Source organism: Zophobas morio, unplaced genomic scaffold (genome assembly GCF_036711695.1).
Source record: "Zophobas morio isolate AGI-343-1 ecotype UQ-CSIRO unplaced genomic scaffold, CSIRO_AGI_Zmor_V1 ptg000030l, whole genome shotgun sequence".
NCBI classification, from domain to species: domain Eukaryota; kingdom Metazoa; phylum Arthropoda; class Insecta; order Coleoptera; family Tenebrionidae; genus Zophobas; species Zophobas morio.
The window spans coordinates 2,541,535-2,569,305 of NW_026972135.1; the positions used below are offsets into that span (position 1 = coordinate 2,541,535).

At 32.8% G+C, this 27,771-nt stretch overlaps 2 protein-coding genes and 1 long non-coding RNA gene across 4 annotated transcripts; 2 read left to right on the forward strand and 1 right to left on the reverse strand.

Annotated features, from left to right (window-relative positions):
• Nucleotides 1-6,490: 6,490 nt before the first annotated feature.
• LOC135138713 (zinc finger Y-chromosomal protein-like) lies at nt 6,491-8,485 on the reverse strand. The gene is made up of 2 exons (XM_064068698.1): nt 8,276-8,485; nt 6,491-8,228 (listed from the first exon to the last, which is right to left on the reverse strand). The coding sequence occupies exon 2, from the start codon at nt 8,216-8,218 to the stop codon at nt 6,569-6,571; it is 1,650 nt and encodes a 549-aa protein (XP_063924768.1). The 5' UTR covers nt 8,219-8,228; nt 8,276-8,485; the 3' UTR covers nt 6,491-6,568.
• Nucleotides 8,486-8,523: 38 nt separating this feature from the next.
• Nucleotides 8,524-9,663, forward strand: LOC135138714 (uncharacterized). Of its 2 annotated transcripts, none has more exons than XR_010282041.1 (2): nt 8,524-8,864; nt 8,912-9,663. It is a non-coding gene; the product is annotated as an uncharacterized LOC135138714 (long non-coding RNA). The 2 variants fall into 2 exon arrangements; XR_010282040.1 differs by having other exon boundaries at nt 8,920-9,663.
• Nucleotides 9,664-15,589: 5,926 nt separating this feature from the next.
• Nucleotides 15,590-27,010, forward strand: LOC135137917 (uncharacterized). The gene is made up of 3 exons (XM_064067697.1): nt 15,590-15,707; nt 15,761-15,817; nt 22,667-27,010. Exons 1-3 carry the CDS (start codon nt 15,699-15,701, stop codon nt 27,008-27,010), a joined length of 4,410 nt encoding a protein of 1,469 aa, XP_063923767.1. The 5' UTR covers nt 15,590-15,698.
• Nucleotides 27,011-27,771: the final 761 nt, after the last annotated feature.

Genomic DNA, 27,771 nt, shown 5'->3' on the forward strand with positions numbered 1-27,771 from the left:
AAATAGTAAAATCGGAAAATTGAAGAAGCGAAAAACTAAAACATCGAGAAACTGAAAAATTCCAAAACTGGAATGACCAAAAATTAGGATATCGAAAAATTAAGGTATCAACACGTAAAATTTGAAAATCGAGCCCAAAAGTCGAAAAACCGAGAAGTCGAAAAATCGGAACACTGGAAAATTCAAAAACTGAGACATCGGGAAATTGCCAAAATCAAAAATTCGAAAAATAAAAAAATTAGAAATCGAAAAACTAAAAAATCTGAAACCGACAAGTTGAAAAATCAAAATATCAAAAAACGAAAAAATGGAAAAATGAGAAATCGAAATATGTATTGAAAAATCCCAAAGTTGAAATATCGAAAAATTGAAAAGTGGAAGAAAAACTGAAGAAAAGTCGAAAATTCGAGAAATGGGAAAATCAAAAAATCGAAATATCGAAAAATTCAAAAACTGAAACATCAAAAGATCGAAAAATCCAGAAGTACCAAAAAATCGAAATCTTGATAAATCGAAAAATTGGAAAATATAAAACCGAAAAGTCGGAAAATAGAAAGAGAAATCGAAACACCAAAAACTCGAAAATCGAAAATATAAAAATTTGAAAAACCGTAAGAAAAATATCGATGAATTGAAAAATTAAAAAATTGAAAATTTCCAAAACTGAAATGGCCAAAAATTGGGAAATCGAAAAATTAAGGTATCAACACGTAAAATTTGAAAATCGAAAAGCCCAAAAGTCGAAAAACCGGAACATTGGAAAATTCAAAAACTGAGACATCGAGAAATTGAATCAAAATTGGCCAAATTCAAAAATTCGAAAAATAAAAAACCTAAAAATCGAAAAATTAAAAAATCTGAAACCCAGAAGTTGAAAATTCAAAAGATCAAGAAACAGAAATATCAAAAAACCAAAAAAATGGAAAACTGAGAAATCGAAATATGTATTGAAAAATCCCAAAGTTGAAATACCGAAAAATTAAAAAGTGGAAGAAAAACTGAAGAAAAGTCGAAAATTCGAGAAATGGGAAAATCAAGAAATCTATTAATCGAGAAATCAAAACGTTGGAAAAGCGACAAATCAAAAAATCGAAACATCGAAAAATTCAAAAACGGAAACATCAAAAGATCGAGAAGTCCAGAAGTTCCAAAAATTGAAAAATTACAAAAAAATGAAAAATCGAAAAATCGAAATCTTGATAAATCGAAAAATTGGAAAATATAAACCCGAAAAGTCGAAAAATAGAAAGAGAAATCGAGGCGCCAAAAACCCGAAAATCAAAAATATAAAAATTTGAACAACCGTAAAGAAATATCGATGAATTGAAAAATTAAAAAATCGAAAAAGTAAAAATCGTAGAACTGGAAATCTGAAATAACGAAAAATTGAAAAATTCCAAAACTAAAATGACCAAAAATTGGGAAATCGAAAAATTAAGGTATCAACACGTCGTAAAATTTGAAAATCGAAAAGCCCAAAAGTCGAAAAACCGAGAAGTCGAAAAATCGGAACACTGGAAAATTCAAAAACTGAGACATCGGGAAATTGAAGAATCAAAATGTGCCAAAATCAAAAATTCGAAAAATAAAAAAATTAGAAATCGAAAAACTAAAAAATCTGAAACCGCGAAGTTGAAAAATCAAAAGATCAAGAAACAGAAATATCAAAAAACGAAAAAAATGGAAAAATGAGAAATCGAAATATGTATTGAAAAATCCCAAAGTTGAAATATCGAAAAATTGAAAAGTGGAAGAAAAATTGAAGAAAAGTTGAAAATTCGAGAAATGGGAAAATCAAAAAATCGAAACATCGAAAAATTCAAAAACTGAAACATCAAAAGATCGAGAAATCCAGAAGTTCCAAAAATTGAGAAATTAAAAAAAAATCGAAAAGTGGAAAAATCAAAAAATCGAAATCTTGATAAATCGAAAAATTGGAAAATATAAAACTGAAAAGTCGAAAAAGAGAAAGAAATCGAAACGCCGAAAACGATATAAAGTCTCAAAGCTAATTGTTTTAAGTAACCAGAAAAATTGAAAATTTAGAAACGTCAAAATTGAAAAGTCGAAAAATAGTAAAATTGGAAAATTGAAGAAGCGAAAAACTAAAACATCGAGAAACTGAAAAAAATTCCAAAACAAACGACCAAAAATTGGGAAATCGAAAAATTAAGGTATCAACACATAAAATTTGAAAATCGAAAAGCCCAAAAATCGGAACATTGGAAAATTCAAAAACTGAGACATCGAGAAATTGAAGAATCAAAATTGGCCAAAATCAAAAATTCGACAAATAAAAAAATTAGAAATCGAAAAACTAAAAAATCTCAAACCGAGAAATTGAAAAATCAAAAGATCAAGAAACAGAAATATCAAAAAACGAAAAAAATGGAAAAATGAGAAATCGAAATATGTATTGAAAAATCGGAAAGCTGAAATATCGAAAAATTGAAAAGTGGAAGAAAAACTGAAGAAAAGTCGAAAATTCGAGAAATGGGAAAATCGAAACATCGAAAAATTCAAAAACTGAAACATCAAAAGATCGAGAAATCCAGAAGTTCCAAAAATTGAGAAATTAAAAAAAAATCGAAAAGTGGAAAAATCAAAAAATCGAAATCTTGATAAATCGAAAAATCGGAAAATATAAAACTTAAAAGTCGAAAAAGAGAAAGAAATCGAAACGCCGAAAACGATATAAAGTTTCAAAGCTAATTGTTTTAAGTAACCAGAAAAATTGAAAATTTAGAAACGTCAAAATTGAAAAGTCGAAAAATAGTAAAATTGGAAAATTGAAGAAGCGAAAAACTAAAACATCGAGAAACTGAAAAAAATTCCAAAACAAACGACCAAAAATTGGGAAATCGAAAAATTAAGGTATCAATACATAAAATTTGAAAATCGAAAAGCCCAAAAATCGGAACATTGGAAAATTCAAAAACTGAGACATCGAGAAATTGAAGAATCAAAATTGGCCAAAATCAAAAATTCGACAAATAAAAAAATTAGAAATCGAAAAACTAAAAAATCTCAAACCGAGAAGTTGAAAAATCAAAAGATCAAGAAACAGAAATATCAAAAAACGAAAAAAATGGAAAAATGAGAAATCGAAATATGTATTGAAAAATCGGAAAGCTGAAATATCGAAAAATTGAAAAGTGGAAGAAAAACTGAAGAAAAGTCGAAAATTCGTGAAATGGGAAAATAAAAAAATCTATTAATCGAAAAATCAAAACCTTGGAAAAGCGACAAATCAAAAAATCGAAACATCGAAAAATTCAAAAACTAAAACATCGAGAGATCGACAAATCCAGAAGTTCCAAAAATTGAGAAATTAAAAAAAATCGAAAAATGGAAAAATCAAAAGATCGAAATCTTGATAAATCGAAAAATTGGAAAATATAAAACCGAAAAGTCGAAAAATAGAAAGAGAAATCGAAACGCCGAAAACCCGAAAATCGAAAATATAAAAATTTGAAAAACCGTAAGAGAAATATCGATGAATTGAAAAATTATAAAATCGAAAAAGTAAAAATCGTGGAATTGGAAACCTGAAATATCGAAAAATTTAAAAATTTCCAAAACTGAAATGGCCAAAAATTGGGAAATCGAAAAATTAAGGTATCAACACGTAAAATTTGAAAATCGAAAAGCCCAAAAGTCGAAAAACTGGAACATTGAAAAATTCAAAAACAGAGACATCGAGAAATTGAAGCATGAATAGATCCAGAAATCGAAAAATTGAATCAAAATTGGCCAAAATCAAAAATTCTAAAAATAAAAAACATCTAAAAATCGAAAAATTAAAAAATCTGAAACCCAGAAGTTGAAAATTCAAAAGATCAAGAAAGAGAAATATCAAAAAACCAAAAAAATGGAAAAATGAGAAATCGAAATATGTATTGAAAAATCTCAAAGTTGAAATATCGAAAAATTGAAAAGTGTAAGAAAAACTGAAGAAAAGTTGAAAATTCGAGAAATGGGAAAATCGAAAAATCTATTAATCGAGAAATCAAAACGTTGGAAAAGCGACAAATCACAAAAATCGAAACATTCAAAAACGGAAACATCAAAAGATCGAGAAGTCCAGAAGTTCCAAAAATCGAGAAATTACAGAAAAATGAAAAATGGAAAAATCAAAAAATCGAAATCTTGATAAATCGAAAAATTGGAAAATATAAACCCGAAAAGTCGAAAAATAGAAAGAGAAATCGAAACGCCAAAAACCCGAAAATCAAAAATATAAAAATTTGAACAACCGTAAAGAAATATCGATGAATTGAAAAATTAAAAAATCGAAAAAGTAAAAATCGTAGAACTGGAAATCTGAAATATCGAAAAATTGAAAAATTCCAAAACTAAAATGACCAAAAATTGGGAAATCGAAAAATTAAGGTATCAACACGTCGTAAAATTTGAAAATCGAAAAGCCCAAAAGTCGAAAAACCGAGAAGTCGAAAAATAGAAAGAGAAATTGAAACGCCGAAAACCCGAAAATCGAAAATATAAAAATTTGAAAAACCGTAAGAGAAATATCGATGAATTGAAAAATTAAAAAATCGAAAAATTAAAAACTTGTAATTGGAAACCTGAAATATCGAAAAATTGAAAATTTCCAAAACTGAAGTGGCCAAAAATTGGGAAATCGAAAAATTAAGGTATCAACACGTAAAATTTGAAAATCGAAAAGCCCAAAAGTCGAAAAACCGGAACATTGGAAAATTCAAAAACTGAGACATCGAGAAATTGAAGCATGAATAGATCCAGAAATCGAAAAATTGAATCAAAATTGGCCAAAATCAAAAATTCGAAAAATAAAAAAATCGAAAAATCGAAAAATTAAAAAATCTGAAACCCAGAAGTTGAAAATTCAAATCAAGAAACAGAAATATCAAAAAACCAAAAAATGGAAAAATGAGAAATCGAAATATGTATTGAAAAATCACAAAGTTGAAATATCGAAAAATTGAAAAGTGGAAGAAAAACTGAAGAAAAGTCGAAAATTCAAGAAATGGGAAAATCAAAAAATCTATTAATCGAGAAATCAAAACGTTGGAAAAGCGACAAATCAAAAAATCGAAACATCGAAAAACTCAAAAACTGAAACATCAAAAGACCGAGAAATCCAGAAGTTCCAAAAATTGAGAAATTAAAAAAAAATCGAAAAATGGAAAAATCAAAAAATCGAAAATTGGAAAATATAAACACCAGCCACTTGAATCATGGCATCATTTCACATTACGTAAATTCTTTGCTTGAATCGTTGATAAAGTGTGGCTTAATTTAACTTCATGTAAATTTGTTAGCTTTGCAATTTTTCTCTATCTCGCAATTATAGCCTCAGTAATTTTGGTTGCCGTATAATTTAAACTGAACGTAAATTTTCATGTTCTGCAGTTCCTAACTCTACGTAAATTTTTTTATCTGCACAAGTTTTACTTCACACCAGATTTTTTGTTGTTTTATAAATCTTTGCTAGTTTTTTTTGACCATGTAAATATTTTGTTGATTAATGTTTCCATCATAGAAATTGTTTTAATCTCAGATAAGAATTCTTTGCTGCTTCAAATTTCACGAGAGTGTATGACGAATTTAAGTGTTGTTAATTCAGGTAAATAACATAGAAACACGTGGCGGAAGCGGAGTGCGCGGTTCCTTGTCGAGCTGGCGGTCGCGCCATCTGCACAAAGAATGCAGGCCTAGAATAGAAGTCAGGGGCGGTCGGGATGACGTGACGCTGTCGGCTTGTTCCAATAGCCGGGACCCAACCATGAGTTTGCGACCGTAACGACTTGCTCGTACGGCATGTGCTGTGCTGCAGTGCTTGCGATAGTATAGAACAACCTATGAGTAATTCTAATTTTGAATGTCAGTTATTATTGAATTTAAATTATGAATATAGTCGCATACAACAAATGTCTAAAATTTTGTCTTTATCAAATTTTTCAAAGTGCAAAAAGTAATTTGTAATTGTAATGAACTACTATTGTTACTGAATAATGAGTAATTGTAATGTATTACTTTTTAAAATATCCAATCACTGCAAATGACGTACTGTGGTGACCGAATTTGAATTAAAATTCTTATTTGAATAATTTGCAGAGCATGAAAATTTACGTTCAATTTAAATTATACAGCAAAGAAAATTACTATTAGCAATCTTGTATGAGGAATTAAGAAGTGTTATAATGTACCTAACCTAACACTTAAGTATAAGCATGTAGAAACCTTATTTATAACTTGGTAAGCAAAAAATGAGCTCTGACTAAGTGAATTTCATGAAATCTCTTTAACAAGCACTGTATCTTGAGTTAGAACCAGTTAACGATTAAAATCCTGATATGAACTGTGAATTTACAAACAATAAAACAAATTTACACCACGTGTTAGCGTCAATCAAAAATTCGCATATTTCTTCTTGAAAACAGTGATATTTATAGATTTTAGTTTAATATTACTGGGTCTTTTAGAATGTATATATTTTATTATCACGCAAAAAAATATGTATATGGAAATACAAAATTTGAAAAATCAACTAAAACGTTGTTTACAACAAGAAAAACAATGTTTTCTACTTTACATCTTCATCTACATGGTGAATTTTTACGTGCTTCTTTAAATTCGACCGTTCTTTAGCTCTATACACACACTTTTCGCATTCATACCACTTAATATCTTTTTCGTCCAAATGTCGGGCAATTATGTGCCTATTCAAGTTCGTTTTCGCCTTAGCTTTATAAGGACACTCTTGGCATTCATACCATTTAATATTCCCTCCACTTAAATGATGCGTATTCACGTGACATTTTAAAGCAAAGTTGTGTTTAGATTTGTATGGACATAGCTTGCATTCGTACCACTTGACATCACCTCCATCCAAATGATGAACATTTATATGCCTCCTTAAACTGGAATTCTCCTTAGCGGAATATGAGCACATTTTACAAATGTACCTTTTGGCATTTAATTGTTCCGAATGCTGCGATTTTAAATGACTCTTCAAATCATAGTTCCGTTCTGACTTAAATGGACAGCTTTTACATTCATACCATTTAATATCCGGTTCTTCCAGATGGATTTTTTTAATGTGCTTTGTCAAAACATACTTTTGCTTAGTTTTAAATGAACACCTTTTGCACTCGTGCCATTTAATATCCTTGTGGTACGCGTTTACGTGTCGAGTTAAATACGTTTTTAGTTTGGCTTTAAATGAGCAGTCTTGGCATTCGTACCATTTAATGTTCCGCTCGTCTAAGTGGTGCGTATTCACGTGGCATTTTAAAGCAAAGTTGTGTTTAGACTTGTATTGACAATGCCTGCATTCGTACCATTTAACGTTGTGTTTATCCAAATGGTGAAGATTTACGTGTTTGTTTAAATTGGATTTTTCTTTAGCTTTGTAGGGACACTTTTTGCATTGGTGCCATTTAATATCGCTGTCGTTTAAATGGTATGCGTTTATGTGTCGTTTTAAGTGTGCTTTCATTTTAGCTTTGTAGGGACAGTCTTGGCATTCATGCCATTTAATTTCGTTTTCTGATAAATGGTGCGCTTTCACGTGACACCGCAAAACCCAGTTATGTTTAGATTTGTATGGACAATATTGGCACTGGTACCATTTAATGTCTTGATTAGTCAAATGGTGGACGTTTATGTGTCTATTTAAAATATATTTTTCTTTGGCTTTGTATGGACATTGTTCACATTCAAACCATTTAAAGTTTTTGTTGCAAGTGGCTGTGGTATTGTTTAGGTGTTGAAGGATTTTGTGTATTTTTACAGATTGTTGGAAGTCAGACTTGACACATTTATACCATATAGTAACACTCTTTTTGTTGTTTTTGTTTCCAATACAGGTTGTGGTGTGTTGTAACCATTTCATTATAAAGTAGGTTTCAAAGCCACATTTCGAACAAACGTAACTCCTGAGGGTGTACTCCACCTCTTGGAGTTCGTGGTGTTCTTTTCTGGTACCATGGCACTTTTTGATGTGTTGTTTGAAAAGGATTGTTACCTCAGTTTGGAAATTGCAGTCCGTGCACAAATAGTTTTCAATGTTGCTTGATTCGCAGCTACGGGGTACCAATGGTAACGTATGGCGTCTGACGTGGTTTACCATGAGGAACAAGGATGAAGTGTAATACGGGCAAATTTTACAATCATGGACATGGTGAGGCGATGGTTGTACACGAACCAGCTTCTCTGAGTATTGCAGCGACATTTCGGTCCACCTATATTTATTCAATGTTTATATCGTGGAGACAAATTTGAGTCTTACCAAAAATTTGAAAATCGTTGCACATAACCTCAAAAGTGGAATTCACGGGTGCGTACGAGAAATGCGTTTGGTGGTAGCGTAGCACCCACTGAAGGTGATTTTTGGTGTTGAGTTTGAGTAAACTTATGAATTAAAAAAGTTTCGTAAAATCGAAATGTCAAATTTTTGGCATCTCTTCTTCAAAGCGCTGAAGTGGCTCAAGTGTCGACAAGACTACGGTGCTTAGGTGTCAATATAAATATTATCACCGTAAATAAGGACTGTGTCACTAATTTTTCGATAATACTCGTGTTATAGATTTGTTTTACCGAGAATATTGCCATTATAAAGCAAAATATCCGTCTTTCCTATATTTTTTTAAATACCGGCATCCGAGGCACTTCCAAAGTAACCAAATTTTTGAAGTTTTAAGACACCTAATAAACATTTTGGCACTACTAATTTTGCTCTTGTAATTAAAGAAAAAAATCACTCTGTAAAAAATCGAACCACTTTTCACATCATACACAAAAAATACGATTACGAATTAATTACGTGAATTTGACATTTGAGGTTATGTGTGCCCTTTGATGGTTGTCTCAAATTTTGGGTAAGAATGCTTTAATTTTTTTTATATAACATAATTAATCACTTAAGTGTTGTAGTTAAACTAAAATGCCCCTTTTGGCATCTTGGAAGTGTGAACACAGCTACATTGAAAGTTATGATTGCAAGGACTGCAATTTCAAAACAGACCTGTCTATTTTGTTCAAACAGCACGTTAAAAACTACCATGGCCGTAGAAAACAAAACCATGAAGTTACCATTAAAAGTTACATTTGTGGTAAATGTAGCTTTGAAACATATTTTGCAATGAAATGGTTCCAGCACACTATAAGATGTATGAAAAATAAAGAAAATCGTGAACTAACAAATTGTCCATACCATTTAAACAAGCAAAACTTTAAATAGCATGAATGCCAAGATTGTCCCTATAGAGCTAAATTGTACCCCACTTAAAACGTCACATAAATGCGTACCATTTAAACGAGAGCGACATTAAATGGCATGAATGCCAAAAATGTCCATACAAAGCCAAATACAATTCATGTTTGAAAAAACACATAAACGTGCACCGTTTAGATGAACGCGATGTTAAATGGTACGAATGCAAACATTGTCCATACAAATCTAAACATAATTTTGCTTTGAAGTGTCACGTGTGAATGCCAAGAATGTCCATATAAGGCTAAGGCAAAAGCTAATTTAAACAGACATATAAATGCACACCATGTGGATGGACGAAGTATGGCGGTGCAAACGGTCTACATAAATGTGGAATAATTTAAAAATGTAAATTTTTTGTGATTGGTTTTTGTAAACTTGATATAATAAAGTTGTTTTGTAAATTTTTATTTGATTAGAACGAAAAAAAATCTCTGAAACTACTGTATCAACTACTTCAAATTTATATTAAAAGGCGTGTCCTCACTGAGAGGGAACTATTGATTCTTTTGTGTCCCGTATTTAGGGTCGACTTTACTACATAAGTCAAGCGTTTTTATTGAGTGGTGAGACGCAAAGATGGCGGAATGACACATTTTTCATTTGGTAAAGTACCCGGCTTTCTAGGTTAGATAAGCGACATCAGGAATTATTCTAGGTGTTTGACTTGCAGAGGGACAGTGTGAAGAGAGGAAGAAGCTAAGAGAAAGAGATAATAGGTTAAGTTGGGAAAGACAGAAAAGGGGTTGTATTGATCGGATTGGAGCGTTGACAGAAAGAAAGGGAATGGAAGTCGTTTTAGACAACAACACAAATGTAAAAAGAAGGAAATAGGAAAGATAAAAAGAACACAAATGTGATAATTAAGCATTGTGTAAAATTATTTAATAAATTTAGATTAAAAATTATACAATTAGGCAACCAATTATACACAATACATATAAGAAATGATCAACCATAATAACAATTGAAATTGTATCATTCCTTTAAAACTATAACGATTGATTTTGTTGTAATTCAAGATGACAACCGTAAGTTAATTATAACATTTTTTTTTAATAAAATTATTTGTAATAAAACTTACAGACTGCGAAAAACACAAATGTCGACGAAGTGGATGATCTATCTCAAAACTCTTCCTCAGTAAGTCATAAAATTACTATTAGCTTTTTGTTTAAAAATACAACCCGTTGCAATTTTGGCATTACCTACCTAATTGTTGGTTGCCTATTTATCGAATCGAGACAAAAACACTTGGTATATTCTAGTAGGTAAATCATAATTGAACCTTTTTTCCAGATGTTTAAAAAGAGACCTGGCACCACTGACAAAGGCAAAGACTACGAACACCTCTACATTGCCAGCTTAGTTTTAAAACTAATAATTGACGAAACCGTCGAAAATTTTTATTTGTCTTCGAATGATGACGAATTTGGTTCTTTCGACGACGTTGTAGTCAAAATAATACTCAAAGATCGAACGGAAACATACGCCGTCCAGCTGAAACACGTCACAAGAAAAGTAGTACTCATTGAGAGACTGAATTCACCGAGTGGTGAATTTAGCATCGAAAAGTACTACGAAAATTTCAAAAAGCATGAAAAGTTAAAGGAACCATCTGTGAAAATGGTTCTATTCACTAATTGTAAATTGAACACTGAGCACCTAAATCGGTTTAAATTTGGAAAATTGACACCATGCGAACAAAATAATTTGATTTCATATTCGGAAGGTAGCTGCTATACATTCGAAGCAAGTGAAGACAATTTGGAGAAGTATGAATTGTTTTTCAAAAATTTGTGTCTCTGTAGTGATCAACCAGATGTCAGACAGCTTAAAAAGGAAATATTCGAGACATTAGAGACACAATTCGGTAGTAATGAAAGTGTTTGTCGTGAGTACGTAGACTTCATAACTCAGTGGAGTATGAAAGAAGGGGACAAATTTAAACTGAATCAAACATGGATGAAACACGTGATAGCCCTTTGCGTGTTTTCTCCGTTCACTAAACCACTGTCCTTCGTTGAGGGTAAATCTGTCAATGACAAAGAAAAAATTTTCAGAGAAGCTGTTTCTAAATGTGATTTAGCTGTCATTGATGAACATAATTTTGAAAGAATCGAATCGATTTGGTCAGACGTTGTCGACGACTTAGACGATGTAGAAAGCACGAGCAAAATTAATAACTTGTACGAACTTATAGAAGACGATATAAGCACAAAAGCAAGTCTATATAGTGCAGATCTTTTGAAAGTATCGAGGCTCATGTGGTTACTGGGAAAAAGTCCATTGGTCGTTGAAGGTTGCCCACAAGTTTATCAAGCAATAAAAACATGTCAAGCTCAAAATCTCATCATACTCGACGACCAAGAGACGTTTAACGACAAAATCGTAGAAAGGGAAACGTTTCTACTTCAAAATTTGTCCGATTTAAAAAAACACAGACAATTGTACGAAGAAATCATAACGAATTTTACGTATTCGTTGGAAGGTCAAAGAGAAATTGAGTTGAAATTTCTAGTAGAAATGTGCGATGTTGACAATTTGATTTCTACAGATGATTTAGTTGAAATGTTGGATGCTCCATTGTTGATTGGAAACTTACAAGAAGTTCTACCACCAAGTCATATCGAAAGAAGATTAACAAAAATTTTGATAGATGTTGACTTTTTGAAAAATATTGACCCGAATGTAGTTGCTTTAATTGACTCTGTGACAAATGTTAACTCATTTCAACAAAATTTGTCAGATGTAGTAGTCACCATAATAAATGATGTAGACACGATTCAAGACACAATTCATAGTCTGAAGATTTACATTACTAGTGAAACTGATATATCACACGAGAAATTTGATACTTTGTGCAAAAAGAATTCAGATTTTCAATTACATCACTTTAAATATTTGGACGAACATCGTTTGGAGTGGCTAAGAAGTGAGAATTGTGAATGTTTTGAAAAACTTGAGAATTTCCAGCGACAAACCGAATTCATGGAATTCATAGACGAACGACAATATTTCAGTGAATCGAGGCAAAATATTAACATTATTTGTGCAGATCCTGGTATGGGCAAAAGCACGTTAATGAAGAGCTTGAAAAGTGTCAGTTTTTCGTCGAAGTGGATCATTTTAATCTACGCAAGGAATCATCCTCACCACTTTAGAAAAAACAAATCAGATATGGACAAGTTTTTGAAATACGTGCTGAAAATCACTTGTAAGAAGTACTCAAACCCATTGCACCAAATAGTTTTTAAGACAATGCTGGAGCAGGATCGAATAGAAGTAGCATGGGATGGACTGGATGAAGCGTCTGATGCCACTCAAATGTCGGTTTTAAGTTTAGTGAAAACTTTTTCGGAAAGAAACGTGAAACAGTGGGTAACTTCTCGAAATAACTTGAAAAGTGTGTTAGAAAACACACTTGCTACGTTTTCACGAAGTATAAAGGAGTTTGACGACGACGAGCAACGAGAGTATATCAGGAGTCGCCTACAGCTCCCCGAGGAAGAGTTATCTCAAACTATTACTAAAATAAGAGACAATCTAATGGCTTTTCCGAATTATGAAATCTTGGGCATTCCTCTACAAATTTATATGTTGACAGAATTATTTTTACAAGACAAAGAAAAGTATCTAGATTTGTTGAACTACATTTTCACTGTTCTCGATTTATATGAACACTTTGTCGACGAAAAATTTAGGGTTTTGTATGAAGAGAAAAAAGAAATCGTACTATCGAATGAACAAAATGAAAAACTTTTCGTAAAAGAAAAAGAAACTAAAATGAATTACTACAAACGTTTGGCTGCCAGCTCTTACATTTACAACTCATTTGTGGAAAAACTTTTCAACATAAATCGCAGTGTCGACAAGGAGGTTAAAACTTTTTTGCAAAAAATTAAAAATGAAGGTGATGATGTAGGATTCATAACCCGGATTGTATCTGACGACGTCGAATTCGCCCACAATTCCTACGGGGAATATTTTGCAGCCCTCTATCTCTTTGAACATCGAAGTTCAAAAGCACGCGACAAGAAATTTATTTCGAACAGTCGTTATAACAATATTCGATTTTTTTTAGATTTAATGTTGACGAGAAAGTGTAAAGGTTTCGTAGGTGTTATATACAAAAATCTTGCGATTTTGGGAGAACTCACTGAGACAGATTTAAAGCAAAAAGATGTCGTTGGTCGAGATATTTTGGAAGTGGCTTGTGCATGGACCAAAAATTACCCGATTGCGAAAAATAACACAGTTTTAAAAGATTTCGATTTTAACCAAGATTGGATGTTTAAAGATGAACAGGTCGAAAAGTATCTAAATTATCGTCACGTAGGGCCCAAATTTATCAAATTCAGTTCTTCCACTAGTGCCTGTTTTCAAAAGTTGCTACTTTTCTTGCCATTTTTGATTCCGTTGTATGACGGGAATCACTTTGCTGATGATTATTTAGGAGTAGTTTTGTACTATGCAGTTAGGTTTGATTTTTCGATGATTTTTGAGTGCATCGAAAATTCCCTCCCGTTAAAAAACGCATACAGTAATATCAGTCCAAGGAGTGTTTTAGCTGTAGCTCTTTATAATCGATCGAGGAAAATTTTGGGCAAACTGTTTTCCGAAGAAAGAGATTACTTCGAATGGGACTATCTAACGGATTTACGGATTTCACGTATGGAAACTGACAGAATGTTCACATTTGTGTTAGCGTTAGAAGAGTTTAAATTAGAAGTTCCAAATTCGGAAGGTCAGCTGTTGATACATTATGCATCTAAGCATCGCTTAATTAAGACTTTAAGTTTATTAATCTTTAATGGTGTGAAAGTGGACGTTCCGGACAGAAGCGGTCTGCTACCGATTCATTATGCTTGTGTCAATGCCGAATTAGAGTCAGTCGAATTCCTGTTAAAGAATGGTGCGAAAATCGATGTTCCGGATAAAAATGGTCTGCTGCCCATTCATTATGCATGTAAAAATTTTATCTTTGGATGCACAATTATACCATTTTTGAGCGAAAAAGGTGTTAATGTAGATTCCCCAGACCCAAATGGTCGACTGCCGATTCATTATGCTTGTGAACATGGATTTGTGACTGAAGTAGAGTCAGTAGTAGCTAATGGAGCCAAAGTGGATGCTCCGGATGGAAATGGTCGGCTGTCCATGCATTACGCGTGTTTAAATTACGCTGATTGGTACAGAATTATACCATTTTTGATAGAAATAGGTGCGAAAGTGGATGCCCCAGATGGGGATGGTCGACTACCCATTCACTATGCCTGTGAGCATGGAAATTTAGATCTGGTGAAATTCCTTGTAACGAATGGTGCGAAAGTGACGGTTCGGGACGCTGATGGGCAACTGCCGGTGGATTACGCAAGTAAAAATGAAAACTTTGCTAAAGAAATCACTAAATTTTTGACAGAGCAAAATGAAATTCCGTAAGTCTAAAACATCGTACCGAACAAAATAATTACAGAATTAGTCACAAACAAGTATAGTGGTGGAAATACCCAGGTAAAACTTGTCCTCTCCCTATCTTATGCACTTTGTGTGACAAAAAATTACCAAATTTTGAGTATGTCGTCGAAGTTTTTTTGTCAAATTTTTAAATTTATCATCATAATTATTTGTCAGACGAAATCTTGGCAACAGCTAACTTAAACAGACATATAAATGCGCATCATGTGGATGAAAAAAGGATTAGGTGGTATGAGTGTGAGTAGAAGTGTCCATGGACAAGGTATGGGGGCGCAAACTGTCTATATAAAAATGAAATAATTTAAAAATCAAATGTACCCTTTTTTGTGATTGGTTTTTGTAAACTTGATAATAAAGTTGTTTTGTAAATTTTAATTTTATTATAAAAGAAAAAAATTTCCGAAACCACAGTACTTCAAATCTAGATAAAAAGGTGTGTCCTCGCTATGTTGGTATGATAAACTCTGGATGCGTAGATCCCTCTGATGGGTGGTTACCGGAGTGAAAGTAATGCGAGCGACCTCCTTTAACACTTTATTCCATTGCTCTGTTTTACCGCATTCGTTACCATGGAACTATTGACCGTCCTGGTTCGATCTTTTGTGTCCCGTATATAGGGTCGACTTTACTTAACACCAGTCAAACGTGTTTATTGAATGGTGAGGTGTAAAGTGGCAGAATAACACATTTTACATTTGGTAAAGTACCCGTCTTCCTAAAAGGAAGAAGATAGAAAAGACAAAAAGAAGAAAAATCAGATAATTAAGCGTTGTATAAAGTAATTTAATAAATTTTAATTAAAAATGATAAAATCAGGCAACCAATTATACACATTTTACATATGAAATTATTATCTCCACCCCAAGGTAAATAAAAATAGCATGGTACAACCATAACAACCATTGAAATTGCATCATTCCTTTAATACCATATATAACGACTGATTTTGTTGTAATTCAAGATGACAAACGTAAGTTATTAATACATTTTTTTAAATAAAATTATTTGTAATAAAACTTACAGACCACGAAAAGCACAAATGTCGACGAAGTGGATGATCCATCTGAAAACTCTCCCTCAGTAAGTCATAAATAATTAATGTTAGTTTATTGTTCAAAAACACAACTTAAACCCAACATATTTTATAGTATATGACGTGTAGATGTAAGTAAGGCATAAAGTCAAGCATTTGATCAGTGGCGTAACTACCGGTGTTCCACGTGTTCGGCGGAACACGGGCCGCTGCTTCAAGGGGCCCGGCTCAGTCACACGAACATTTTTTTATTAGATTTTTTTTATATTATTGCCCAAATTACATCCTGAAATAAAAAATTCGAAAATGTGCGGTAATCCCAGGATCGATGGTCGATTGCTATTTACGAATTTTTTGCTGCAAAGGGCGGGTTTTAGCGACCGGCACAGGCGGTCGAAAATGCAGCAGCATCTGTTTGTAATAAACCTGTCGCAGTGTCGCAATCCCATTGTAGCAAATTTAACACCCCATGTAGTAAATTACCAATCTTTATCCGACAAAAGTATGACTAATTTATGATGCAAGACAACAAAATATTTAAATTTTGTCCTCAGTTCTACAGTGAAACTTCATGCTGTAATAAAACGTGAAAAAAAAATCAGTTTCAGTTGTGTTTTATGAAAATTTTCGTATTTTCAAAACTATTTTAATTTTGTACTTGTGGTGCTTTTTTGGAATAATAAAATATATCTGACGTATGTTACAACTAATTTTTTAAGTAGAAAAAAAACTGGACTGGGAAATTATTACAGAATGACCTACCTGTACTAGTGTCACTGAAATTATCACAGCATGTTTCACTTTTCTTACAATACCTCTTTCGGTGGTTTCAGCGGAAAGATCTTTTTCGAAATTAAAAATGACTAAAAATTTTTTAAGAAACAGTGAGCCAATGCAGATTACCTTCATTGAATCTCTCAAATGGAAATCAAATTGCCAGAAGCTTAGATGTGTCAAATTTTGTATCAACTTGTGCCCATTGAAAAGCAAGAAGAAAACAATTTTGAGATTAAAAAAAAAATGGGGATTTTATCCATACTTCTATACTTCTATACTTACTTATATTATAAAGTTGAAGAGTTTGTTTGGTTGAACGCGCCAATCTCAGAAACTACTGGTTTGAATTCAAAAAATCTTTTTGTGTTGGAAAGTCCGTTTATCGAGGAAGGTTATAGACTATATAACATCACCCTATGATTAATAGAAGCGGAGCAGCAATGAAAAATATCGGAAAAACGGGAAAATTATTCGTCCTTTGACAGCTTCCGTTGCTTACGCTGCTTATTAAACGGTTAAAGTTACATAAAAATCATGTATGATGGAATTGTTCCCTTCTAAAAGTTCTAAAAAAAAGTCCGCGACAGCATACGTCAATCTTTTAAGGTCGACTCAGTATAACCTTTTTTATGGTAATGAATTTTTTTCTAAAATACTTTAATATAAAATTCTGGTGTCACAGTGTTTGTAACCAATCTCCTCCGAAACGCCTTGACCGATTTTTATTAAATTTTTTGTGTATATTCGGTAGGTCTAATAAACTATTTTTTAAACCCCTAAGTGATAAGGGTGACCCACCAAACTTTTTTTATTTTTTAAACAACATTTTTTATTTTTATTTTTTTAAGATTTGGCATCAAAAAATACATATAACCCTAAATTTTAACCCTTCTACCACCAACCCCCATTTTTTAATAACGATATGAGTATCTTTGCTTTCATCCACAGATGCGCAATAGGGTTGCAAGATGGCCATTGAATATAATCATTGTCGTACGATAAATTTTTATGTATTTATTTTAATTTAATTTTTTATTTAACTATGTACCAAAATATTCACTAGAAATGCCAAAACAACGTTTGCCGGGTCGGCTAGTTTCTAATATTGTATATATTTTAATTATATGTCTCCAGGTAATTATTGTATTTTATTTTTTTAATTCAATGTTTCAGGTAGAATGATTTTAATAAAACGTTAGCGCTAATTACAATCTACTCATTCTTTACTCATTATACTCGTATTTTTAAATATTTTTATTTCGCTGTTCATTACAGTGTTGTAGAGCACAGGCCCGCAGTTTGATTGTTACGCCACTGCATTTGATTACATTTTTCACAAAAACTAATAATATTTCTTTACAAAAAATCGATCGAATGCATCTTGAGGCAACGTGTCCCAGGCTGTCTGCACCTGTGGACGTAATTCATCTAACGTTATTGGGAGGGTAAGGTAAATGACGCAGTATTTTAGCCACCCATGTTCGATTGGATTTAAGTCAGGTGACCGTGGCGGCCAAGGCAAAAAATTGACATTATTTTCGGCCAAGAAGTCTAAACTCATGTTAGCGATATGACGACGAGCATTACCTTGTTGCAAAATTACCTCTGTAGAATATATGACAATTCGAATACACCAAAAAAAGGACAAGTTAATACTATAAACAAGATATATAAAAACCTCCAGCAGATAGTGAAACAGACACAAATTTTTATAAGTGCTAGATCACCTTCAAAATTTAATTAATTGTTTGACTTTATGCTTTATTTATTGTTCTTGTATGGTTTCTATGTATTAGTATAGGTAATTTTGGGGTACGTTCAGTTTTAAAATGATAGTGTCAATGCATTATGAGTATTGGCTAAATAAGCAACCAGTCATTATAAAGTGAGATGCAATTATTTCCTACGCTGTATAACCATAATTTCCTTGTTAAATGCTGTTGCGACGTTGTCATGATTTTCCAATTCTGTTGAATTTTTTTAGCAATGGAAGGGTTCACAAAAAAATTCGCAACAAGGTTATTTTTTAAATCTATGCTACAATATTTTGTGGAATAATAAATAAAGTATGCGCTTTCTTGTGGTCTCACTTAAATCACAATTTAAAAATACAGAATGTTTAAAAAAATCCTAAAACTCTGTAATTTTCCAATTTCGTTGTTTCAGTTTTTTCAGAAAGAACATATTTTATTTATTTATTTATTTTTGTTCTTATTATTCTAATATATCGATGTGTCTCTTAAAAAAATAAAAAAAAAAAAACAATAATAAAAAACAAAATCAGATGCAGTAATAAAATACAAGGTGTTCTAGTTGAAAAAAAAACTAAAACATTGATATTTAGAAATTGTAATAATCAAATATTTTTATAAACACCTTGTATGCGGCAATGTCATTCCGTGTATACCATAACAAAGTGCATGCATTTATTTATCTCTCCATAAAATATTATAACACAGACTTTAAAAATAACCAAACTGCGATTTTTTTTTGTGAAGAAAATTGGAATAATGTGGCAACGTGGCATTAAAATTTCAAAGAACTGTGGTTGTATAGCCTAAGAAGAGGTCAGTCCAAATATCTAAAAATATAGAGGGTGTTTTATTGAAAAAAAAACTAAAGTATGTGTTGCGCCTTAAAAACAGAACACTCTGTAGAGCTAAAAATAATTTTAGAGCATAGTCCTGAAAGAACCGCACAACTTTGGCCTTTACCTTTTTTCTGACTCACTCTGTATATCTTAATTAAAAAAGAGTAATATTATTTAATGTATTGAAAAATTATATTCTTTTGTGTAAAAAAAAACAAAATTAATGTCATTTCATCTATCCAGTTAATAGACTATGTTATGTATATTGAAATAATATTTATTTTTTAAAATAATTGAGATATTTTAGTGGAACAGGTACACCCTACATACGGCAAATCTGGTTCACCTGACATATGAAAATTAATGTGGCTAAACACATCTGTACATACAGAATAGGACGCTAAGAAAGTCAAAGACCAAAGTTGTACGGTTCTTTGAGGACTACACTCTAAAATTAAAAACTAAGCAACACTTGTGTATTAAGGCGTAACATACAACTTACTTTTTGAAATACAACACTTGTACAAGTTTACATATTTTAATTGACCTCTCAAACCACAGTCTACTATTGAAGTTCTGATGCGACGTTGCCATGTAATGTCAATTTTCTTTGAAATTTTTTGGCAAACATTTTTCACTTTTTATTGAAATGTTGAACAAAAAACCGAAGAATTTTAATTCACCCGACAGTCTAAAAATTGAAATTATACAACTTAGAATTTTTTGCTACTTTCGTTGACTTTTACTTTCAAGGATTTGGACATTGCCTCTCAGAGGACTCCAGATTTTCCTCAGTAGTGTTATTAGAGTTGCATTATTCATTCCTCTTGAATAGTAGCTTACATTATGTGGTCGCTGAATTATATAATACTATAACTAAAATTTGTCCTTTCAGTTTAATTGTGGGTTGCCTAATTAACAAGTTTTCTATCGTTTTGAAACTGAACATGGCCCTGTTTCAAAAACTCTCGGTATATTCTAGTTAAAACATAATTTATATAGGAGACTATAACTTACCAAACCTTGTTTATTCATCTACTATAGAAAACCTTATAACAGGAACTAGTGATAAAGATAAAATTATTTGTGACAGCTTCTCTTCACTAGATTTAATTCAATACAATCGCGTAGCTAATAACAACGACGTTATCCTCGATTTAATACTTAGTTCAATACCAAATACCTTTGTAAAAAAGTTATCTCAAGGTTTAGTTCCAATCGATTCCCACCATCCGCCGCTTTTGACGCTTATTAATCTTCCATATTCTACACCCTCTATTGCTCCATTGGCAAGTTGGCGTTATAATTTTAAAAATGCCAACTATAGCGAATTAAACGACTACTTTTCTTCACTTAATTGGAATTTCCTACTAGATTATAACGATATAAACTCAGCAACTGACTCTTTTTATTCTATTATATTTTCTGCTATCGATATATGTATTCCTAAATCTAGACTACATAATTGTCATTTTCCAGCATGGTACAAGCCTGACACCATCAAACTTATTAACAAAAAACGTAAAACTTTAGCCCTCTATAGAAAAACTTCAAATGAAAGTCATTACAATTCTTATAGACATCTTCGTAGCCTTTCTAAAACGGCTATCAAAAATGATTACAAAAAATACTTAACGTACATACAAACCAATTTAAATCATAATACGAAGATCTTCTACAGTTTTATCAACTCCAAAAGTCAAAACTCCAAATCTTATTTTCCCAAATGTATGAATTTTGGTGACACCTGCTCTTCAAAACCTAAAGACATTGCCAATATGTTTGCCAATTTTTTCAAGTCTGTTTTTAATCAGGATGTTATCGACCCTAATATGACACTAGGCCTTTCAAGCGTCAACAACTATATCGATTTACACGACATAGATATCAGCATCGATGAAGTAAAAAATAAATTACTGTCCCTTAAATCTAGTTTTAATCCTGGACCAGATGGTATTCCTTCATTCTTCTTAACGCAGTGTGCTTCCAGTCTTGCCTGGCCAATCTGGATTTTATATAGTAAGTCTTTGACATCTGGTACATGCCCAGACATCTGGAAACAATCTTATGTCATACCTTTGTACAAATCAGGTGACAAAAAAGATGTTACAAACTATCGTCCTATTTCGATTATAGCAGCTTTATGCAAGGGTCTCGAAGCAATCATCAGTGATACATTAACTAGATCTTTTGCAAAGGTTTTGACACCTCATCAGCATGGATTTCTGCCAGGAAAAAGCACAGTAACAAATCTCGCCATCTACAATGAATATATCGTTGATGCTTTAGAGGAGGCAGCTCAAGTCGACGCTGTATATCTAGATTTCTGTAAAGCTTTCGACAGAGTCAACCATGCCCTTCTTTTAAAGAAATTAAAGATTTATGGCATACGAGGTTCTCTTCACCGCTGGTTAGCTTCTTACCTATTAAATCGTACCCAAAAAATCTCAGTGAAAGGCTTTTTATCAGATGCTATTTCTATTCCCTCGGGAGTCCCACAAGGCAGTCACATCGGTCCTATTTTATTTTTAATATTTATAAATGACCTGGCACTATCACTTAATTTTGTTAGATTTTTATTCTTTGCGGACGATCTTAAAATATTCATTAAAGTTAGCGACCTTGCAGATTGTCGAGCTATGCAATATACTCTTATAAAAATAACCAACTGGTGTAGTGAAAATAGCATGCAATTAAATAACAAAAAGTGTAAACAAATAACATTCTCCAGGAAAAAATCCACTATAAAATTTTCATATAGCATTGACAACCAAATCCTGGAGGCTGTTAGCGAAATTAGGGACTTGGGGATCATTTTTAATTCGACTTTAAGTTTTGTTAAGCATATAGATTTTGTAATCGATAAGGCTTTTCGAGTTAGTGGTTTCATAAGAAGAATGACTGCAGATTTCCATAGCATCATAGCAATTCGTAAGCTCTTTATTACCATGGTTAGACCAATTTTAGAATATGGCATTCTTATATGGTTTCCTTCATATGCAATTCACGAAACTCGCCTCGAAAGGGTACAAAGAAAGTTCTGTAATTATTTAATGTTTAAAATGGGTCTCAATAAATCAAATTACAATTATAATCAAAGACTTGCTATAACAGAACTAGAGACTCTTACACAGCGTAAGTTAAAATTTGAGCTTAAGTTTGCATATAAACTGTTCAATAATCAAATTGATAGTGCCGAATTCTTATCCTTATTTAATTTTAGAGTACCTTTGGTACATACTAGGAACCAGGACACAATCTTATGTTCGTTTAAAAGAACAAATCTCGGTTACAACACTTCTGTAGTAAATAGAATAGGATTGGCGGTTAATAACTTAGTAGATATAGACATCTTCAGTTGCTCGCAACATATGTTTAACAATTATTTAAGACGTTTGTAGTTTTAAGGACATCTTATTTCATATTTTGTTTTTTTTTTTAAACTATTGTCTATTTTGGAACTTTGTTCTGTTAGTCAATAAAATTTATTTATTTAAAAATTTATTTATTTAACGTTTTTTTTTTACAGATGTTCATAAAGAGACGTGGCACCACTGACAAAGGCAAAGACTACGAACACCTCTACATTGCCAGCTTAGTTTTAAAACTAATAATTGACGAAACCGTCGAAAATTTTTATTTGTCTTCGAATGATGACGAATTTGGTTCTTTCGACGACGTTGTAGTCAAAATAATACTCAAAGATCCAACGGAAACATACGCCGTCCAGCTGAAACACGTCACCAGAAAAGTAGTACTCATTGAGAGACTAAACTCACCGAGTGGTGAATTTAGCATCGAAAAGTACTACGAAAATTTCAAAAAGCATGAAAAGTTAAAGGAACCATCTGTGAAAATGGTTCTATTCACCAATTGTAAATTGAACACTGAGCACCTAAATCGGTTTAAATTTGGAAAATTGACACCATGCGAACAAAATAATTTGATTTCATATTCGGAAGGTAGCTGCTATACATTCGAAGCAAGTGAAGACAATTTGGAGAAGTATGAATTGTTTTTCAAAAATTTGTGTCTCTGTAGTGATCAACCAGATGTCAGACAGCTTAAAAAGGAAATATTTGAGACACTAGAGACACAATTCGGTAGTAATGAAAGTGTTTGTCGTGAGTACGTAGATTTCATAACTCAGTGGAGTATGAAAGAAGGTGAAAAATTCAAACTGAATAAGACATGGATGAAACACGTGATAGCCCTTTGCGTGTTTTCTCCGTTCACTAAACCACTGTCCTTCGTTGAGGGTAAATCTGTCAATGACAAAGAAAAAATTTTCAGAGAAGCTGTTTCTAAATGTGATTTAGCTGTCATTGATGAACATAATTTTGAAAGAATCGAATCGATTTGGTCAGACGTTGTCGACGACTTAGACGATGTAGAAAGCACGAGCAAAATTAATAACTTGTACGAACTTATAGAAGACGATATAAGCACAAAAGCAAGTCTATATAGTGCAGATCTTGTGAAAGTATCGAGGCTCATGTGGTTACTGGGAAAAAGCCCATTGGTCGTTGAAGGTTGCCCACAAGTTTATCAAGCAATAAAAACATGTCAAGCTCGAAATCTCATCATACTCGACGACCAAGAGACGTTTAACGACAAAATCGTAGAAAGGGAAAGGTTTCTACTTCAAAATTTGTCCGATTTAAAAAAACACACACAATTGTACGAAGAAATCATAAAGAATTTTACGTATTCTTTGGAAGGTCAAAGAGAAATTGAGTTGAAATTTCTAGTAGAAATGTGCGATGTTGACAATTTGATTTCCACAGATGATTTAGTTGAAATGTTGGATGCTCCATTGTTGATTGGAAACTTACAAGAAGTTCTGCCACCAAGTCATATCGAAAGAAGATTAACGAAAATTTTGATAGATGTTGACTTTTTGAAAAATACTGACCCGAATGCAGTTGCTTTAATTGACTCTGTGACAAATGGTAACTTATTTCAACAAAATTTGTCAGATGTAGTAGTCACCATAATAAATGATGTAGACAAGATTCAAGACACAATTCATAGTGTGAAGATTTACATTACTAGTGAAACTGATATATCACAGGAGAAATTTAATACTTTGTGCAAAGAGAATTCAGATTTTCAATTTCATCACTTTAAATATTTGGACGAACATCGTTTGGAGTGGCTAAGAAGTGAGAATTGTGAATCTTTTGAAAAACTTGAGAATTTCCAGCGACAAACCGAATACATGGAATTCATAGACGAACGACAATATTTCAGTGAATCGAGGCAAAATATTAACATTATTTGTGCAGATCCTGGTATGGGCAAAAGCACGTTAATGAAGAGCTTGAAAAGTGTCAGTTTTTCGTCGAAGTGGATCATTTTAATCTACACAAGGAATCATGCTCACCACTTTAGAAAAAACAAATCAGACATGGACAAGTTTTTGATATACGTGCTGAAAATCACTTGTAAGAAGTACTCAAATCCATTGCACCAAATAGTTTTTAAGACAATGCTGGAGCAGGATCGAATAGAAGTAGCATGGGATGGACTGGATGAAGCGTCTGATGCCACTCAAATGTCGGTTTTAAGTTTAGTGAAAACTTTTTCGGAAAGAAACGTGAAACAGTGGGTAACTTCTCGAAATAACTTGAAAAGTGTGTTAGAAAACATACTCGCTACGTTTTCACGAAGTATAAAGGAGTTTGACGACGACGAGCAACGAGAGTATATTAGCAGTCGCCTACAGCTCCCCGAGGAAGAGTTATCTCAAACTATTACTAAAATAAGAGACAATGTAATGGCTTTTCCGAATTATGAAATCTTGGGCATTCCTCTACAAATTTATATGTTGACAGAATTATTTTTACAAGACAAAGAAAAGTATCTAGATTTGTTAAACTACATTTTCACTGTTCTCGATTTATATGAACACTTTGTCGACGAAAAATTTAGGGTTTTGTATGAAGAGAAAAAAGAAATCGTACTATCGAATGAACAAAATGAAAAACTTTTCGTAAAAGAAAAAGAAACTAAAATGAACTACTACAAACGTTTGGCTGCCAGCTCTTACATTTACAACTCATTCGTGGAAAAACTTTTCAAGATAAATCGCCGTGTCGACAAAGAGGTTAAAAGTTTTTTGAAAAAAATTAAAAATGAAGGCGATGATGTAGGATTCATAACCCGGGTTACATCTGACGACGTCGAATTCGCCCACAATTCCTACGGGGAATATTTTGCAGCTCTCTATCTCTTTGAACATCGAAGTTCAAAAGCAACCGACAAGAAATTTATTTCGAACGGTCGTTATAACAATATTCGATTTTTTTTAGACTTGATGTTGACGAGAAAGTGTAAAGGTTTCGTAGGTGTTATTTACAAAAATTTTGGGATTTTGGGAGAACTCACTGAGGCAGATTTAAAGCAAAAAGATGTCATTGGTCGAGACATTTTGGAAGTGGCTTGTGCATGGACCAAAAATTACCCGATTGCGAAAAATAACACAGTTTTAAGAAATTCATATTTTAACCCAGATTGGATGTTTAAAAATGAAAAGGTCGAAAAGTATCTAAGTTATCGTGACGTAGGGCCCAAATTTATCAAATTTAGTTCTTCCACTAGTGCCTGTTTTCAAAAGTTGCTGATTTTCTTGCCATTTTTGATTCCGTTGTATGACGGGAATCAGTTTGCTGATGATTATTTAGGAGTAGTTTTGTACTATGCAGTTAGGTTTGATTTTTCAATGATTTTTGAGTGCATCGAAAATTCTCTCCCGTTAAAAAACACATACAGTAATATTAGTACAAGGAGTGTTTTAGCTGTAGCTCTTTATAATCGATCGAAGAAAATTCTGAACAAACTATTTTCCGAAGAAAAAGATTACTTCGAATGGGACTGTGTCTGGATTTTACGGGCTTCGTTAATGGAAACGGAGAGAATATTTGCATTTATGTTAGAGTTAGAAGAGTTTAAATTAGATGTTCCAAATTCGGACGGTCAGTTGCTGATACATTTTGCATCTGAGTACCGCCTAATTAAGACTTTAAGTTTATTAATCCTTAATGGTGTGAAACTGGATGTTCCGGATAGAAGCGGTCGGCTACCGATTCATTATGCTTGTGGCGAGGCAGATGTAGAGACAGTAGAATTCCTGCTAAAGATTGGTGCGGAAATCAATGCTCCGGATAAAGATGGTCTCTTGCCCATTCATTATGCATGTAAAAATTTTCACTACGGTTTTACAATTATAAAATTTTTGATCGAAAAAGGTGCTAAAGTAGATTCCCCCGACGCAGATGGTCGGCTAGTGATTCATTATGCTTGTGAGTCTACAGAATTTGAGTCAGTTGAATTCCTGCTAAAGAATGGTGCGGAAGTCAATGTTCCGGATAAAGATGGTCTACTAGCTATTCATTATGCATGTAAACACTTTTTCTTCGGCTGGAGCATTATATCATTGCTGATCGAAAAAGGTGCTAAAGTAGATTCCCCAGACCCAAATGGTCGACTGCCGATTCATTATGCCTGTGAATATGGATATGTGACTGAAGTAGAGTCAATAGTAGCTAATGGAGCCAAAGTGGATGCTCCGGATGGAAATGGTCGGCTGTCCATGCATTACGCGTGTTCAAACCCTGATTGGCGCAGAATTATACCATTTTTGATAGAAAAAGGTGCGAAAGTGGATACTCCAGATGGGGATGGTCGACTACCCATTCACTATGCCTGTGAACATGGAAATTTAGATATGGTGAAATTCCTTGTAACGAATGGTGCGAAAGTAACGGTTCGGGACGGTGATGGGCAACTGCCGGTGGATTACGCAAGTAAAAATGAAAAGTATGCTAAAGAAATCACTAAATTTTTGACAGAGCAAAATGAAATTCCGTAAGTCTAAAACATCGTACCGAACAAAATAATTACAGAATTAGTCACAAACAAGTATAGTGGTGGAAATACCCAGGTAAAACTTGTCCCCTCCCTATCTTATGCACTTTGTGTGACAAAAAATTACCAAATTTTGAGTATGTCGTCGAAGTTTTTTTGTCAAATTTTTAAATTTGTCATCATAATTATTTGTCAGACGAAATCTTGGCAACAGCTAACTTAAACAGACATATAAATGCGCATCATGTGGATGAAAAAAGTATTAGGTGGTATGAGTGTGAGTAGAAGTGTCCATGGACAAGGTATGGGGGCGCAAACTGTCTATATAAAAATGGAATAATTTAAAAATTAAATGTACCCTTTTTTGTGATTGGTTTTTGTAAACTTCATAATAAAGTTGTTTTGTAAATTTTAATTTTATTAGAAAAGAAAAAAATCTCGGAAACTACAGTACTTCAAATCTAGATAAAAAGGTGTGTCCTCGCTATGATGGTGTGATAAACTCTGGATGCGTAGATCCCTCTGATGGGTGGTTACCGGAGTGAAAATAATACGAGTGACCTCCTTTAACACTTTATTCCATTGCTCTATTTTACCGCATTCGTTACCATGGAATTATTGACCGTCCTGGTTCGATCTTTTGTGTCCCGTATATAGGGTCGACTTTACTTAACACCAGTCAAACGTGTTTATTGAATGGTGAGGTGTAAAGTGGCAGAATGACACATTTTACATTTGGTAAAGTACCCGTCTTCCTAGGTTAGA

Coding starts and splice junctions, on each gene's coding strand:
- LOC135138713 (XM_064068698.1), bottom strand. CDS start 8,218: ATGTCGCTGCAATACTCAGAGAAGCTGGTTCGTGTACAACCATCGCCT.
- LOC135137917 (XM_064067697.1), top strand. Junction 15,818..22,666: donor CATCTGAAAACTCTCCCTCA/GTAAGTCATAAA, acceptor TTTTTTTTACAG/ATGTTCATAAAGAGACGTGG.